This window comes from Pteropus medius, unplaced genomic scaffold (genome assembly GCF_902729225.1).
Source record: "Pteropus medius unplaced genomic scaffold, Ma_sr-lr_union100, whole genome shotgun sequence".
Classification (NCBI taxonomy): Eukaryota; Metazoa; Chordata; class Mammalia; order Chiroptera; family Pteropodidae; genus Pteropus; species Pteropus medius.
The window spans coordinates 83,468-98,975 of record NW_024352149.1 but is presented as its reverse complement, the minus strand read 5'-3'; the positions used below and the strand labels follow the sequence as shown (position 1 = coordinate 98,975).

Genomic DNA, 15,508 nt, shown 5'->3' with positions numbered 1-15,508 from the left:
TTGTTGTTGATTTAATTAAATACCATCAGGAAACTGCAGAGAGATGACATGGAAAACTATTACTCCCAAACTGACAATTTTATTCTTAATATTGAAGAACATTGAATACGATTTTGTTTATGGTCACAGAATAGTAACGTATATATTTTGGATTGGAAATAGGCTGAATATCACATTTGGTAAAATCTGGTAATAACTAGAATTTGAAAATCGCTGCTGACGCACATCTCTCAACATAACTTTGTTTTCTTAAAATGTTATTGGACTAAATGATGACTGAATTCTTTCAGTTATCAGTTCTGATTAGGAGTTAGCAAGTTGGGTGTGTTGGGCAATGTCCCCTTTCATCTTCTCACTGTCTTGCAGAGCTGACAGCAATAAAACTGGTGTCCAGTCTAACCACGGAATTTGTGAGCTTTAATTTGCTGAAAACACACACGTGTTAGAATTACACATTCGACACAGGACACTGTGGTATTTTTAACCAATTGCATTATTCTAACGAGCAAAGCATTTCCCACCCCCACGCCCCTTATGTCATGGTATTCTTCCACTCTAAATTTGTAATTTAGAATTGAGAACAAATCAGGGTCTCAAAGTCTCTGCTAATCAAACACTGATGAACTTGTCACAAAGCCAGAGGCTGGAGAACTCGGGCTAGAGAGGGCCTTTGCTCTCCCGTTCTATTATTCAGGTTCCACCATAGAAAGCTCTGACTCTAATCGACCTAAATATTAGTCAACAGGGTTGGGTGAAGCAGGACGGAGGAAGCCCACCGTCTAATAATCTGGACAGCTATAGGAGCAGACCCGCCGCTCGCAACAGCTGACCCAACGGCGACTGCGGAGCCACCGGCAGCGGCGGAACCAGATCCGCAGGACGCGGCGGCAGAGGTCGGCCCTGCCATCCCGCCACTGCGGTTGGTGACCAGAGCCACAGCCAGACACGCGACCGACCGCAGCGGGGCCCACGCCGCCAGGCGAATCCAAGTAGGAGGCTGTTTGCAGCCCAAGGGATCATAAAAGGGCACGCAGCGGCGGCGCTGACTCTGCCTGACTTCCCCTCCGGTCCCCCGCAGCCGCAGCACCCACGGGTGCGGGTGGCAGGGCTCCAAACAACCCCCGCCTCCAGCCCCACCCAGCCGCACCCGAGGCCGCGCGGCGTCACAGAGCGCATGCGTGCCGCGGGGTATGCCGGGAGCACGCAGTGGCGGCAGCGGCGGCGACGGCAGTCACAGCGGCGGTAACAGCAGGGACGCGAGCTGGGCGGTGACCGTGTGGGAGGTGGTCTCACTCTTGGGGAAGCTGTTGGGCACCGTCGCCGCGCTGAAGGTGATTCTGTACCTGCTCCGGGTGTGCTTAGCGATGGCCTGGAAATCCGGCGGCGCCAGCCACTCGGAGCTAATCCACAATCTCCGCAGTAAGTGCCATTCCCGCCGGGTGTGGGGCAACTGGGGCAGGCCAGGCCTGGACCGAGTCTCCCAGGCCGTCCGGAACGTTCTTTCTACCCGCCGGTGCCTGCTAGAGGGCTTCGGCGCAGGGTTGCACCAGCAGTCCTGAACGACATGCGCTTGCAATCGCGTCCCCTCGGGACCTGTCACTTAAAGGCGACGTGGACTTGAAGGGGAAAGAGCCCGTGGCCGCTGCTAGTGGGGCAGGGGCAGGCGTTTGTCTCCCCGGGGACCTGAGGGGAGGGGGCGCGGCGCAGTACAGGTCGTGGGACTGTCACTCGAGTCCGTCACCTGCTCCTCCTGGTCTGGCGGGCGAGGGGCGTGCACGCGGGGTAGGGAGTTATTGGCCAGGCTTCCTAGAGATCAGCTGGAGCTGAAGGGACTCCACCCTGGCCCCCCGCGTTGTTTCACCTTTCTCCTCATAATCGACCTCACTGCAAGCTCTCTCCTATCCTGCCTCCCCCGCCCTCCGTTTTTTCCTCTGGAGGGAGATGCCTCTGTCTGATACAGGCGAGGGGAGGGAGAGGAAGATGAGAGTGTTGTCATTGCGGATGCTGGGAGAAATTTCTGGGGCTGCTGTCCAGTGGAAAGCTTCGTGGGGGGCCAGGGGAAGAAATAATCAGGGGAAGCTGTTCCTGAGAGACTGGTATTTCAGGAGCCTTTAGAGGTCCTGGGATCCAACGAATGATTGTGTGTGTGGAATGTTTTAACTTCTTTCAGGATTACCAAATGCTTTAAAAGGCTTATATGGAAATTTCTTTATGTCATTCTCTTCAGTTATTGTATTCATTTCTCTGATGGTAATTTTAGGGTGAGATGAGTGCTGTGTCACTTTCTTTTTTAAAATCGAAATATAGTGTCGCTGTCTAATCGGGAGACCAGGAGGACCTGCAGCCCATAATACTCCCACTCTGGTCAGAATCGATAGCACTCTCTTTAACACTATCTTTGCAAATAATTGTATCCTACCACGTGGCATTTTTAATTGTCATAGATGAGCTTTTCATGTGTTTGTCATGTTTTCTAATTCAATTTGTAATCTCTGGGACTTTTTAAAAAAATCTTTAAATCCTCTTAAAGAACTTAATGCTCATTCCTTTTTTTCATAAATGTCAGTTAAATGTACACTATGTGCTTGAATCTGTGCTAGGAATACCAAGATGAGAGAGAAATAAATAGCATTGTCTGGCGCATGGTTAGTACTTAATATTAGTTATTTGACTTTTTTTTTTTAAACAGTAATACTTGGAAATTGTGGCCTCAGTGTTTAGTAATGGAGAATGTTTAGATTTTAAAATTCTGCTAAGCGTTGTCAGTATTCACTTTTTGGAAGGATACTTTATTGGAAGTGGACGTTTATATGCTGAGGCAGCATTATTAAGTGTGATTTAGGTTCCCAATGGATTGCACATAAGCTCAATATGTTGTAAATATTTTATCATATTTTTAAAAATAATCGATTGCCTGCTATTGCAATATACACACCTGAAACATTCTACTCATGAATTGTGATTAAGTAATTTTCCACTGGCAGGTTATTTTAGTAGACACTTGGCTGTGGCAAAAGTCTGTAATCAATCAGGCTCTTAAAGTCTCTCCTTTTGGGGCCAAATTTGTAGTAAGCCAAGACTATATCCTTTTTCGGTGGTTTTTTAATCACTTTAATGTATTGCATTACTATTAGCTGAAATTTCTAAGGATTTTTTGTCAGCAAATATTTAATATGCATGTTGATATTGCAAATATTTAGTTTTATATTAGATCTACAATAAGAGGAAATTAGAATACCAATTGTTTAGCTTCTTTTATAACACTTGTGCAACTTTAGTTTCAACTTCTTGCTAAATCTACCTAATAGAGTTCATTTTTATTTATTGGTTTACTATAAAAGTAGTTTGCTCATGTAAAAATTTCAATTGGTCAATTGGTTATTCTACTGCTATGTATTCTTTCTAATCTAAAGCCTTCTAATTTAATATTTAGGAAAAGATTAAAATGAGATTGTATTTATATTGAAGTGAAAAGGGATCTGCAAACTGGAAGAGGAAGCAAATTGCAGGTTTATTTTTTTTTAAAGAAATAAAGTTCGTGATTGGTTTTGTTTTAATGTTATAATTATTGAAAATATCTACTGAGCTTTTCTTTTATAAGACATAATAGAAACATCATATATGATTTCATTGTTGATTTACCATTTATAGATTATCTTAGGCTAGTGGTACATCTCGTAATATTGCATAGCTTGTGTTAATGATGACAACTGTTTTGAAGTAACTTAGAACAGTAGTCTAAAACTTAAGCATGTTTCAAAATCTCTGGATCACCTGAAGAGCTTGTTAAAACCAACTAAGATGGCTCTCAAGAATTTGTAGAATTGACCCTTGAACAACATAGATTTAAACTTCATGGGTCAACTTATAAATGGATTTTTTCAATAATTATAAAGATAACCTTTCATATCCCTGATTTGGCATCCACAGATTCAACCAACCCCTGGCTGAAAACAGTAGTTTTGATCTGTGGTTGGGAATCTGCAGATGCTGAAGACTGAGTGTATGCATTGTTATATGCCATTTTATATAAGGGACTTAAGCAGAGCCTTCATGGATTTTGGTATCCGAAGGGGTTCCTTGAATTAACTCCCATGGATACTGAGGGACAACTGTAGTTAAGTTTTTGGAGAGTCAAAAGCTATACGCGGACTGGGCGGGGGAGTGTCAGTGCCCCTAAATCCCATGACCCCATGTCGTTTATGAGTCAACTGTGTTTCTATTTATTTATTTATTTATTTAATTTATTTATTTAATTTATTTATTTATTTTAGCAAGACACCGAAATACAGTAGAAAGGTTTTATTAGAAGGGAAAGTACACTTCCAGACGTGGAAATGGGTCTGGGCCTGAGCAAGAGAAGCATGGCTCAAAAGGCCAACTGTGTTTCTGTTTCTAACAAGTTCCTAAGGAATGATGCTAGTGGTTCAGGACCACACTTTGAGAATCACTGGCATAGAGAATTGAAAATTACAAGGTTAAACTTTTGTCATTGTTAATCTAAATCAGTTTTATGCTTTAAAATAAAGTTTTATTTTAGAGAAAAAAGTCTATAGGAGTCCTGCCCAATAGAATTCTCTATAACAGGAGTCCCCAGCCCCCAGCCATGGACTGGTAATGGTCCGGTGGCCTGTTAGGTACTAGGCCACACAGCAGAAGGTAAACAGTGGGCAAGGGAACAAAACTTCATCTGTATTTGCAGCCACTTCCCAGCGCTAGCATCACCACCTCTCAGCTCCACCTCAGATCATCAGGCATTAGATTCTCATAAGAGCACCGGTCCCTGGTGCCAAAAAGGTTGGGGACCGCTGCTCTATAATGTCTCTCTTTGTGTTTTTCAATATGGTAGTTGCTAGCTGCATGTGATATTGAGCATTTGAAATGTTCTTAGTACAACTGAGAAACTGGATTTTTGTGCTATTTAAATTAACAATTAAATAACCACATGTAGCTAGTGGGTACCATATTGGACAGTGTAGGTCTGCAGAAATGAAAAATACAATTATAATTATGGGCTGATATGTTCTCATGAAATAATTTAAAATAATTGTGAGCCTGTTTAATCTAGGGCATGTGACAATTTAAATAATATTTATATTAGAGTTTATTTTCTATTTTTATGGGGATAATTTCAAGCTGTGGTAAAATTGAGGAAAAGAAGGGGGCAGGAGTGGATGAAGTTCAGAGAGGTGGTAAAGCAGGGGTGTCCGAACCAGAATACTTGTGGAAGGTTAACTATTAACTATCAGGCTTCAAATGCTGTACTGGCCACTTAAAACAATGCTAACATTGTTCTTTTACCTATTTTTCTTTATAAAAAATTTTATCTGTTACCCTAATGCATCAGTTATTTCTATTTATATTTCCTTTGAATCTTGTGTCATTTTGTGCACATAATGTATATAGAATTTGTCATTCATTCAACTGATATTTGACTCTTCTATATGCCATGCACTTAGGGATGCAGCAGTGAATAAATCAAACATCTATTCTCTCTTGTAGCTTACTTTTAATGGGAGCAGACAAAATATACGTTATGGTAAGTGATAAAGTGGGGAAGGAGGATAAGGAGTGTGAGGTATTAGGTTTGTAGTTGTAGGGGAGAAGTTCTCACTAAAGTATCATTTGAGCAAAGATTTGGTGGAGGGGAAGATATTTAAGCCATGCAGATAGAGCTGGGGGATGAGCATTCTAGGCAGAGAAAATAACAAGTGCTGGATATGGATTTGGGGTGTGGGAGAAAGTTTGGAGTCAAGGATATGACAGAAAGGTTTTAGGCCTGGGCCACTTGGAATAATTTGCCATTTTCTGAGTTGGAAATATAAGTGAGTGAGCAGTAGGGGTTTGTGGAGGGCGTATAAGAAAGTGTGGGAGAACAAGAGTTTATTTTGGGGACTGTTAGGTTTGAGATGCTTGTAAGACATTTAAGTGGATACCTTTAGTAGGTATTTGAATATGTAAGAGTTATGATTATTTGTAGTTTTGTATCTTTATTTATTTCTGCAAATAAATTGAAATTATTTTTTTGTCAGTTCGTAGCCACTAGTAGAAAAGAGAATGTTCCGTTAGTAGTATTTTTTCCCCTCTTTAATTTCCCCCCCACCCCTACTTCCACCCCTGACCTACAGATGTTGCTGTCTCCCCTTAAGAACCGGATCTCTGAAGGCGGGGGCGTCTCCTCCCACGCTCTCACGGGCACCCGGGGCCTGGTCTGTGGCTCCACCTGGGGCGCAAATTCAGGACCTTCTGTGTGTAAAGCAGATGTGATAACCACTACACTATGCAGCTACCCCCTCCATTAGCATTTTATCATGTGCATTCAAGAGCCAAATATAACCAGCTAATAACATTTTAAGGGACTAGTTTCAGAATTTGGGGCCTCATTTAGAATCCAGAAAATACCTTCTCATTTTAACTTATTTCAAGTCTTACAGGTACATACTAATAAGTAAACTTACAGTGCATTCAATAGGATTTAATTTATATTTAAAAATAAAAATTCTAATATCAGTTTTAATTAAATAAAATGTAAGAATCAGCCATACTAACCACGTCTTAAGAGCTCAGCAACCACATGAGGCTAATGGCTAGTCTTTTGGTCAGTGCAGATGTAGAATATTTGCATTCTAAGAAGTTCTGTTGAACAGTATTGAATCTAGGTGCTAGGTTGTATCACATTCTGTTGAATGTGATCTTCACTCCATTGTGGTGTTCCACATGGTTTTATTACTATTGCATTTAGCTCTGGCCGGCATGCATTATGAGTAGTAGTTAAAAAACCAAAGATTTTCAGACAAAGATGATCAGGATAAGGGCATCAGCATTTTGTAAGATGACTACATGGGACTGAAGTTGTTTAGTTTAATAATGAGAAAACTTAAGAGAACAATAGTGTTTAAATATTTGAAGAATGTCATGTAGTAAAGTGTCAAACCACAATAAATGGGAGGCAGATTTTGGCTCATTATAAGAACATATTCACAAAGCTATTCTAACAAGCAAAGAGCTGGCTTTGAAAAACTTTTTCTGTCACTGAATATGTTGAAGCAAAGCATGATTGACCATTTCATTCTACAGGATATTGTAGAAGAGACTCGTCTTCAACTTTGACTGTATGCTAGATCTCTAAAGACGCTTCCAGATCCAAGATTATGTAATTTTAATTGCATCATGGATTGCATTAAATCACCTGTGGGGTGTGTGTTTGTGTGTTTTTGTTTTAGGAGAGAACCACAGAAGTTAATGTTTGGTTATCAGTTTTGCATACTTTAGTTTGTCACAGGTGTGAGGAGCCCAAGGAACATCCTCCTATAGAATTAGCATTAAAACAGTTAACTTTATATTCATTTTTCTAGTAAGAGTGATAACAGTTTAAAGAAAGATGTATTTTTAAATAATCTTCGGTACTTAGATGATATACTTTATCATAACTGGCCATCACTTAAAATTCTTCTTTAATTATAGTGTGAATTTAAACCTAACATTTTTCAGATTTCCTATACTGAGAGAGTCTCAGCTCTACTTACCATTCACGCCTAATGTTCTAGATGGGAAGTAAAAGGTGACCGTTTTGTTCATTTCTTCATGTTTCCTCTCTAATGTTGATAGTTGAGAAGAAATATAGAATAGATGATTAACAACCATTCAAGTCATATAAACTAATATAATGTAATATTTCTTTTATTGAAATTTAACTTTGTGACAAGCTTACAGGAAGTTTCTGTATGGCTTAAAATCCACCTGCAGCTTTGTTTTCTTTCCTGTGTTTTCAGGGCTTCATACCAGCACAGGCCCGCTTCTTTTCCTTTTCTGCCAGGGTTGCTTCCATTCCTCTATTTTCCCAGATCAGAAATCTTGGAGGACTAATTGATTCTTTCAGACTGTCACCAGATTAACTCAATATAGTAAGTCCTCACTTAACGTCATCCATAGGTTCTTGGAAACTGCAACTTTAAGTAAAACAACATAAAATGAAACCAATTTACCATAGATTAATTGATATGAACAAGAGGTAAGTTCCTAAGGTATATTGCTGGTCACAAAAACATCACTCAAAGACCTAAAAATTTCTATGTTAAATGAAATAAATGTGAGCTATACATATACATTTAAGAAACATTAATAACAAGATCATAAAAAACAAGATCATTATTTTCCAACTCACTGATTCCAGCTCAGGGTCCTTCCTGAGTGGCCGGAATCCTATCTAGGCAGCTCAAGGCTCAAAGTGAGACCCATCCTGGACAGGATGCCCTTCCATCAGAGGACGCATCACACACACCCACACTCATCAGACTGGTACAATTACAACATGCCAATTAACCTAATGTGCACATCTGTGGGATGTCTAGGGAAACCAGAGTACTGGGAGAAAACCCACAGATATGAGGAGAATGTACAAACTCCACATAGACAGTGGCTCCAGCTGGGAATTGTGGGGTTTTTTTTTGTTTTTTGTTTTTGTTTTTGTTTTTGCCCTTATTAGCATTGTAATAAAATGACATCGAACAAAATGACATTATTTAAGGATCTGTTATAGTTCTTACAAATGCCTTTCATAGCCAGCCATCCCTTTCACTATATTTTCATTGATACTAGCCTAGCTTAGTTTGTATACGGAGTGATATCCCTCCAAGCATCTGATTGGTCATTATACTCTCAATTTCCCTACCTTCAGATCCATTCTACACATTATACGGATTTTCATAGTATACTGCTTTCTCTTATGTCATTTTTCTGCCCAGGCTTTCTGTCACTTACAGTATCAAGTGTAAACACCTCTTGCTTAGTTTTCAGGCCTCTTTACGGACTTACACAACCTATTCCCGTGCTCTAACTCCAGTCCTGTTCTTCAGACTGATCTCATTTTTATCCTCATATACCTTGTGCATTAGGGTACTCATTCTGCTGCTAGAACAAAGACCACAATAACAATGGCTTAAACAAGATCAGTTTCCAAGTATAAGCAGTTCAGGGCTAATAATATGGTGGTTCCACGATGCTGAGCACCTGGGAGCCTTCTTTCTTGTTGCACTCCCTAAAGTCTTTCCCTCATCTGCAAAGGTAAAGATGGTTTACCTCTATCATTTCAATATTCTAGCTGGTGGGGGAAAAAATGGGGAAAGAGAAGAACCCTATTCCTTTTAAGGGCATGATCTGGACATTGCATATATAATTCCTGCACATATTCCATTAACAGGAACTTAATTGTAAGACTACATATAAGTACAGAGATGCTAAATAATGCACCCAATTCAAATTCTACAACTGTGAAAGAAAAGGAGTCCCTACCACATCTACATTTTGCTAATTGGAGGACAGACACACGTGTGCGTGCATGTGCACACACATTGTATATACATCTGTATGAATACATACTATCTATGATAACAAGATTAGAATTAAGAAGATTAAGTTTTAGCTAAGTAACATGTACGTGGTTAAAAGAAATAACACAGAAGAGCTTATAATGAAAAAGTTACATATTCTGTTCCTCCCCAACACCAGACTCATTGTCTAGAGTAAACCATTTTTAACTGTTTTTGATTCTTCTAGTAATTATTTTCATGTCTCTAAATCATATGCTTACACTGCTATTCCTTGTTTTATCAACTTTAGACATCATCTACTGACCTCCTACTAAGATAGATGTTTATACCCTGCAAACCTCCCTCCTCCCCACATAGTTTTTGCTTCCTCTTTTGTGGTTACCTTTGTAACTTTAAGAAATACACTTCAACCTCAACTTCTTGTTCCAAACTGATACTACCTCTAAACTCCTCCACTTTGTAAAAAAGGATATTAGGGAGCTCTCCTCATTTTTCATCTTAATGAGTGGCTTTTACATTGTCAAAGTTAACATTTACATTTTGTTCTGAGCAATAAATCTTTTGCATTTTGTTGATTTTTAAGTGTCTAAAATCAGTAACCATCATTAATTGTATAACTGTTTCAGTATTTTGTTGAGCTATATAGTGTGCTATGAGTTTATTCTCTATTTGTCTATTATCACAGACCTCTCTGCTATGGAAGAGTAGTAGTCAAATGTTTTCTCTTTTTTTAACACTTCATCAGTTTCTTGAAATTCTGCTACATTTTAGTTTTCTTCATATCTAAAACATGACTCTTGTGTAGTATGTTTTGTTTCTTTCTTGGAATTTATCTTCCTCTGCACCATTCCCTACTCCTCAAGTTGGAAAGAGAAACAGATAACCTTCTTAATGTGGCTCTAATTTTGTTTTTTTAATTATTTGGCTCATAGCTTGAATTCTATTGCATTCTCCTTTTGAATCCTACTAACTTCTCATTTGGATCAATTGCATGTTTAGACCAACATTATTTAATTATGGTCCTTGGTCTGTAGGGCACAGGAAATTGGGTATGGGCGGTTCTAAAGCTGTTCACTATTTCAGAAAGCCTAATGGTAATTGCCCATTTATTCATAATTAAGGCAAAGTGAAACATTAAATTACTTTGCTGTTTGCCAGAAATATTTAGGGCACTGGCAATTATAGATGCCAGATTACCAAAAAGGGGAAAATGATTTAATGACTTAGTTAATATAGCTTGGTTTAGGCATCATTCGAAATATGGAATTCTGGGCAAAAATAAATAAGAACGTTATGATGAAAATTTTGGAAACCACCCAGTAATGGCCTGATAAAAGTTTTATTCTGAACCTTTATGTGTTCAGCTTTTTTTTTTTTCCTTTTTCGTATGTGTTCAACTTTTTAATAAGTGACTGGTGACGTGCTTTTAAAAACCATTTGGGTTTTTAGTACATTTCTTATGTCTCTACAGACTAAGAAAGCAGCCAAAGAAGCTCATGTGTTTGATAAAAGTATATTATTTAACTTAAGGGAAGTAATCTTTTTAATTTACTTTGATTTTTAGAATGTGCCTTGAACAATATGTTTGATTTTAGATGTCACACTCTAAGTATTCATCTAGAGAAGAATGATAAGTGAATATGATGATGGTTTTAAAAACTAATTAATAATTGAATTATTGAGTGAGGCTACTTAACCGGAAAAAGATAAGACTAGAAGTGGTCATGATATGCCTTCAGGTATGTAAAAAGCTTAGCTGGATAGTAAATTCAGTATATCCTTTGTGGATTCAGAGAACAGCACTAAAGGTTCATGTAAGTGAGTTATAAAGAGGGAGATTTTTATTGTAATACAGGGAAGTGTTCTGATAGAGTGGTCTGAGTGTAGAAAGGGCTGTTCCCTGCCGGTGGAACTCTTCAAGTAGAGATCATGGTATGGATTTATGTGATTAGACTTGATGGTTTCTAAGACTCCTTGTAACCTGGAGAGATGAATCACCTGTCTTGAATTTGAATTGCGTTCAAGGCAAATGAACCACTCAAGAATTATTTTGGGAAACGAATTAGTAGACGTCACTAAGCTATTTCAATATATTAGTAGCAGTAGAGTAAAGAAGTCAATAGGAATCTAACATCTCAGGTTGAATGGCCTTTATTTGCTCTGTGATCTTGAACAATCTAGTCTTTTATCTAAATTGAATTTCATCATAGTCCATAAGTTCATATCTTAAAAGCGATAGTGTATGTAATGTACTTAGGATTTTTTCTGTGCATGGTAAATATTCAGTAAATGATATCTCTATTATTACACTGATTTTAAAACTTAAAAAAATACTTTCACTTATTTATTTCACTGTCTTATTTTAATAACCTTTTCAAGTAGCTTGCCTAAAACTTATTTGTGTTGAAATATTTTCTATTTGCGTTAATTTATTTAAAACTTATAATATTTAAAAATGGAAAGATGATATAAGCTTGTCTTTGCCAGTCGGTGACTATATTTAAACTATTTCTCTATTTGGTGTGCCTGCCTTGTTTGCTAATTTTTAAAAATACTCCTTTGTTATTTGGAGGGTTTGTATTTCTACCTTTTACAGTGTCTTTAAACTGCCTTTTTCTTAACTATTTACTATTCAGTTAGTTAGTATTAAATGATGCCCTTCGATTCCTCCTATTACCTGTATGACAGTGATCTGATGCTGCTTTGGCCCGTTTTCTCCTCCCATTGTTTGTAGTTGCAGTCTTCCTACTTTGTCAGAACAAATAACACTTAAGTATTATTATTCCACCCATGTTTCCACCCTCGTTTTAGTCTTTGCTCTACAATTGGACATGTGTCCTTTGCTGATATATCCCAGGTTATCCGGGTTAGATGAAGCATATCCTCTAAGATTCCTTAGGAAGAGCTTATGTGTACAGCATTCCCTGAGTTCTTGCACATAAATTTTTTTTTTCCTATGACCTTGATATTTGAAAAGACAGCTTGGCTGGGTATAAAATCCTTGGCTTACACTTTAAAAAAATCAGCTTTATTGAGATATAATTTACATGAAAATTCACCAATTTTAAGGTTACAATTAGAAAATTTGACAAACCAATACAGTGTGTAACTACCACCCTAATGATATAGAACAAGGATCAGCAAACTGCAGCCCATTAGCCAAATCTGGCCTGCTGCCTATTTTTAGAAATAAAGATTTATTTTAACACAGCCACACCCTTTCGTTTAGTATTGTCTGTGGCTGTTCTTGTAGTACATCTCCCAAGTTAAGTAGTTGTTGTAGCGGAGACTATTTAGCCAGCAATGCCTAAATTACTTACTATTTGGAGCTTTGCAGAAGTTTGCTAATTCTTTCACTTACAAAGTTCCCTCATGCCCCTTTGCAGTTAATCTCCTCTTTTCATCTCCAACCCCTAGCAATTGCAGATCGGCCTTTTGCCACTATAATTTTGACTTTTCTAGAATTTGATATATTTGAGACCTTATAGTGTATAGTCTTGTCTGGCTTCTTTCATTGAGATTAGTGCTCTTGAGATTCATCCGTGTTGTTGGGTATATCAGTTTGCTCCTTTTTATTGTCGACTTGCACTTTCCTTGAAATCTTGAAAATGCTGCTTGATTCTTTCTTTGCTTTGAATGTTGCTCTTAAGAAACCTAATGGTTGCCTGATTTTTTTTTTTTTTACCCTTATTAGGTCACTTAATCTTCTTGCCTTGAGGCTCTGAAGAGTTTTTTCCTTGCCTTTAAAGTCTCTGATAGTTTTATTTGTGTATGCCTTGAAATTGATTGTTCCTGGTAATACTTTTACTTACTTTCCGTTAAGTTTTTTTATAATATAGCTTTAAATGTTGGGTTCTGTTTAATCAGCTGATATGTTATTTGCTTTTTTTTTAATAGTAGTTTTGAATGGAGCTTTTTTCCCCTGTTTTTACAGTTCATGAATACCGTTTGACTTGTAGTTTCTTTAGTGAATGATGATGTCGGTAGTTGTGGCGGGTAAAGGGAAATAGTTGTTATACCTTGTTGCTCTTTTCTTTCTGCAGGATCCTTAATTTTCTTTCCTTCTTTCACTTCATTGCCACATCAAGAGGCACCATCCTTTCCCTGTTTATCTGATTCTCTCCCAGAAGCAGTGCTTCAACTGGTTGCCACCTCCAGTCCTACTAAATTTTTTAAAAACATCTTTACTCAAGTATAATTTTATACTGTATAATCAATCCATTTAAATTGTAAAATTCAGCGGTTTTTAGCAAAGCATGGTTTGGTTAAAAATATTTATTTCTGGATTGTTAAAGTCAAGTTCATTCCTTTATTGTTACAGAGTTTAGATCTGTGAGGACAGAAACTATGCTGTATTGTTTATCCTTATAGTTCTAAGCATATAGCACTTTATCGGTATGTATTAGATAGTAAATAAACATATTGAGTGAGTTAACAAGGGCTTTCTTGAAAAATAAAGCATGGTACTATGAGGGTTATTGAAATTTAACATTTAAGTTCAAAGAATTGATAGTTGGGGGAACTAAATATTATGTTATTGACCTTTCTTTCCTTTTTGAAAAATTTGTTTCTCTTGGGCTCTGTAATAGTTTATCTGCTTGATTTTCATTCACTTCTGTGGTTGCCGTTGAATATCTCCATTTTATTGGTTGATAGCCCCCAGCTGAATAAATAAATTATTCTTTTTCTCCTTAACTCTTATCTTTTTCCAGGATTTTTCAAATCAGTACAGGACGTTAGCATCTCAACCATTACCCCCTCTCTCCTCCAAATCTAATCAGTCAGACATATATTACCTACTAAATGTAACTTGAATACTCTACTTTTCTCCATTCTTACTGTTTTAAAGACCATGTTGAGATTACCTGGGCCATAGCAGCAACTTCCAATCTTGTTCTCTTTTAGTCTAGTCTCCACGATACAGCCATAGTAATTATTCTAAAATACTTCTGATCGTTTTACTCCCAGCTTAAAATATTTGCCTCTCTCATTTCAGAAAATGGAATCATCAAGACAGATAAAGTATTTGAAGTAATGCTGGCCACCGACCGCTCCCACTATGCAAAATGTAACCCTTATATGGATTCTCCACAATCAATAGGTAAGCTTTGGATTTTTGAAGATGTTACATTTTTACTCATTTGCTCTATACTTTTTGTAAATAAAAATAGACCGAGACACATGTTTATCTGTTATTACCTTGCTAGTTTGAATTTTATGCCTTAGTAAGTTTCATAATCCCAAACATATCTATTTTAATAAAATGATGTTATATGTATATGAAGCATCTCTTCTATTTTCTCAAACAATATATATGTAAAGAATTTTTTTAAACAAGTTTTCTTCAAATATACTTTGAAAATTTAAACTGAGTGCCAAGGTTTCTTTAGGGGCCTTAAATGTTGACTAAGGTTTTTCTCATTAGCTCAAGGAAAAAGTGTAGTTAATACTGACTTCTGTTTCACATGCCCTGATATTTTTTTGACTTCTGCTTGATTTTAGAAAGTTCCATATTTAACTACTTCTCCTGAAGCAGGTTTTGCTGAACTGCTGAGCCTTGGCAGTGGGCGCCTTTGAGGCTTAGAAGTGCCTCAGGATTCTGTCAGCCAGCTGCCATGCTGTCTTCTTTTGAAGCACTATTAACAGTCAGCAGAGAAGATCCTGAGGAGCTTCTGAACCCCGAAGGCACCTGCTACCACCGCTCAGTGAAAATTGCTTCAGGTGCAGAAGCAGGTAAATAAGTTTTAAGAAAGCAGCACTGGAAGACCAAAAAAACTAAAAGCCAAAAACTAAGAAAAGATCGTGTGAATTTATACTGGGTGATAGTATAAAGAGTAAATTGAAGTAGTTTATTGTCTTTTAAGCTACTTTGTTGGTTGGTCTAGTTTTTTTTAAGTTGCCAGAAATAGGAAGCAGTTTAATTTTACAAAGATTTTGCATACCTATTATATATAGAAGCTTTTCTTCTTTTTGAAAATCTGAAAGGAAAACAAGTCATTAATTGATCATCTCAACGTACTGAAATTCTTCCTTTCTTAGCTAACTATACAGGAGAAGAAATCTTTAGAAATAGTGGGACTATTGTATTTGACGAGCACAGTAGCCTTTGGCATGATTGTATTTTCTAATTTTAACTGATGCAAGATAGTACTCTAATGTACAAAATAAAAGTTCTATTT

At 37.6% G+C, this 15,508-nt stretch overlaps 1 protein-coding gene across 5 annotated transcripts in view; it reads left to right on the top strand.

Annotated features, from left to right (window-relative positions):
- The first annotated feature begins 1,162 nt into the window (after nucleotides 1-1,162).
- PCMT1 (protein-L-isoaspartate (D-aspartate) O-methyltransferase) overlaps nucleotides 1,163-15,508 on the top strand; it is a 47,500-nt gene continuing 33,154 nt past the window's right edge. For 3 of the 5 annotated variants that reach the window (XR_005649467.1, XM_039846920.1, XM_039846923.1), the window contains exons 1-2: nucleotides 1,176-1,419; nucleotides 14,326-14,430. Coding sequence is in view for 4 of the 5 variants with exons in the window: in XM_039846920.1 (XP_039702854.1) it covers nucleotides 1,191-1,419; nucleotides 14,326-14,430 (334 nt within the window). In the remaining variant the exon portion in view is untranslated. Of the gene's footprint in view, nucleotides 1,420-14,325; nucleotides 14,431-15,508 lie in introns of all 5 variants that reach the window. The other 2 variants (XM_039846921.1, XM_039846922.1) reach the window with 1 other exon arrangement.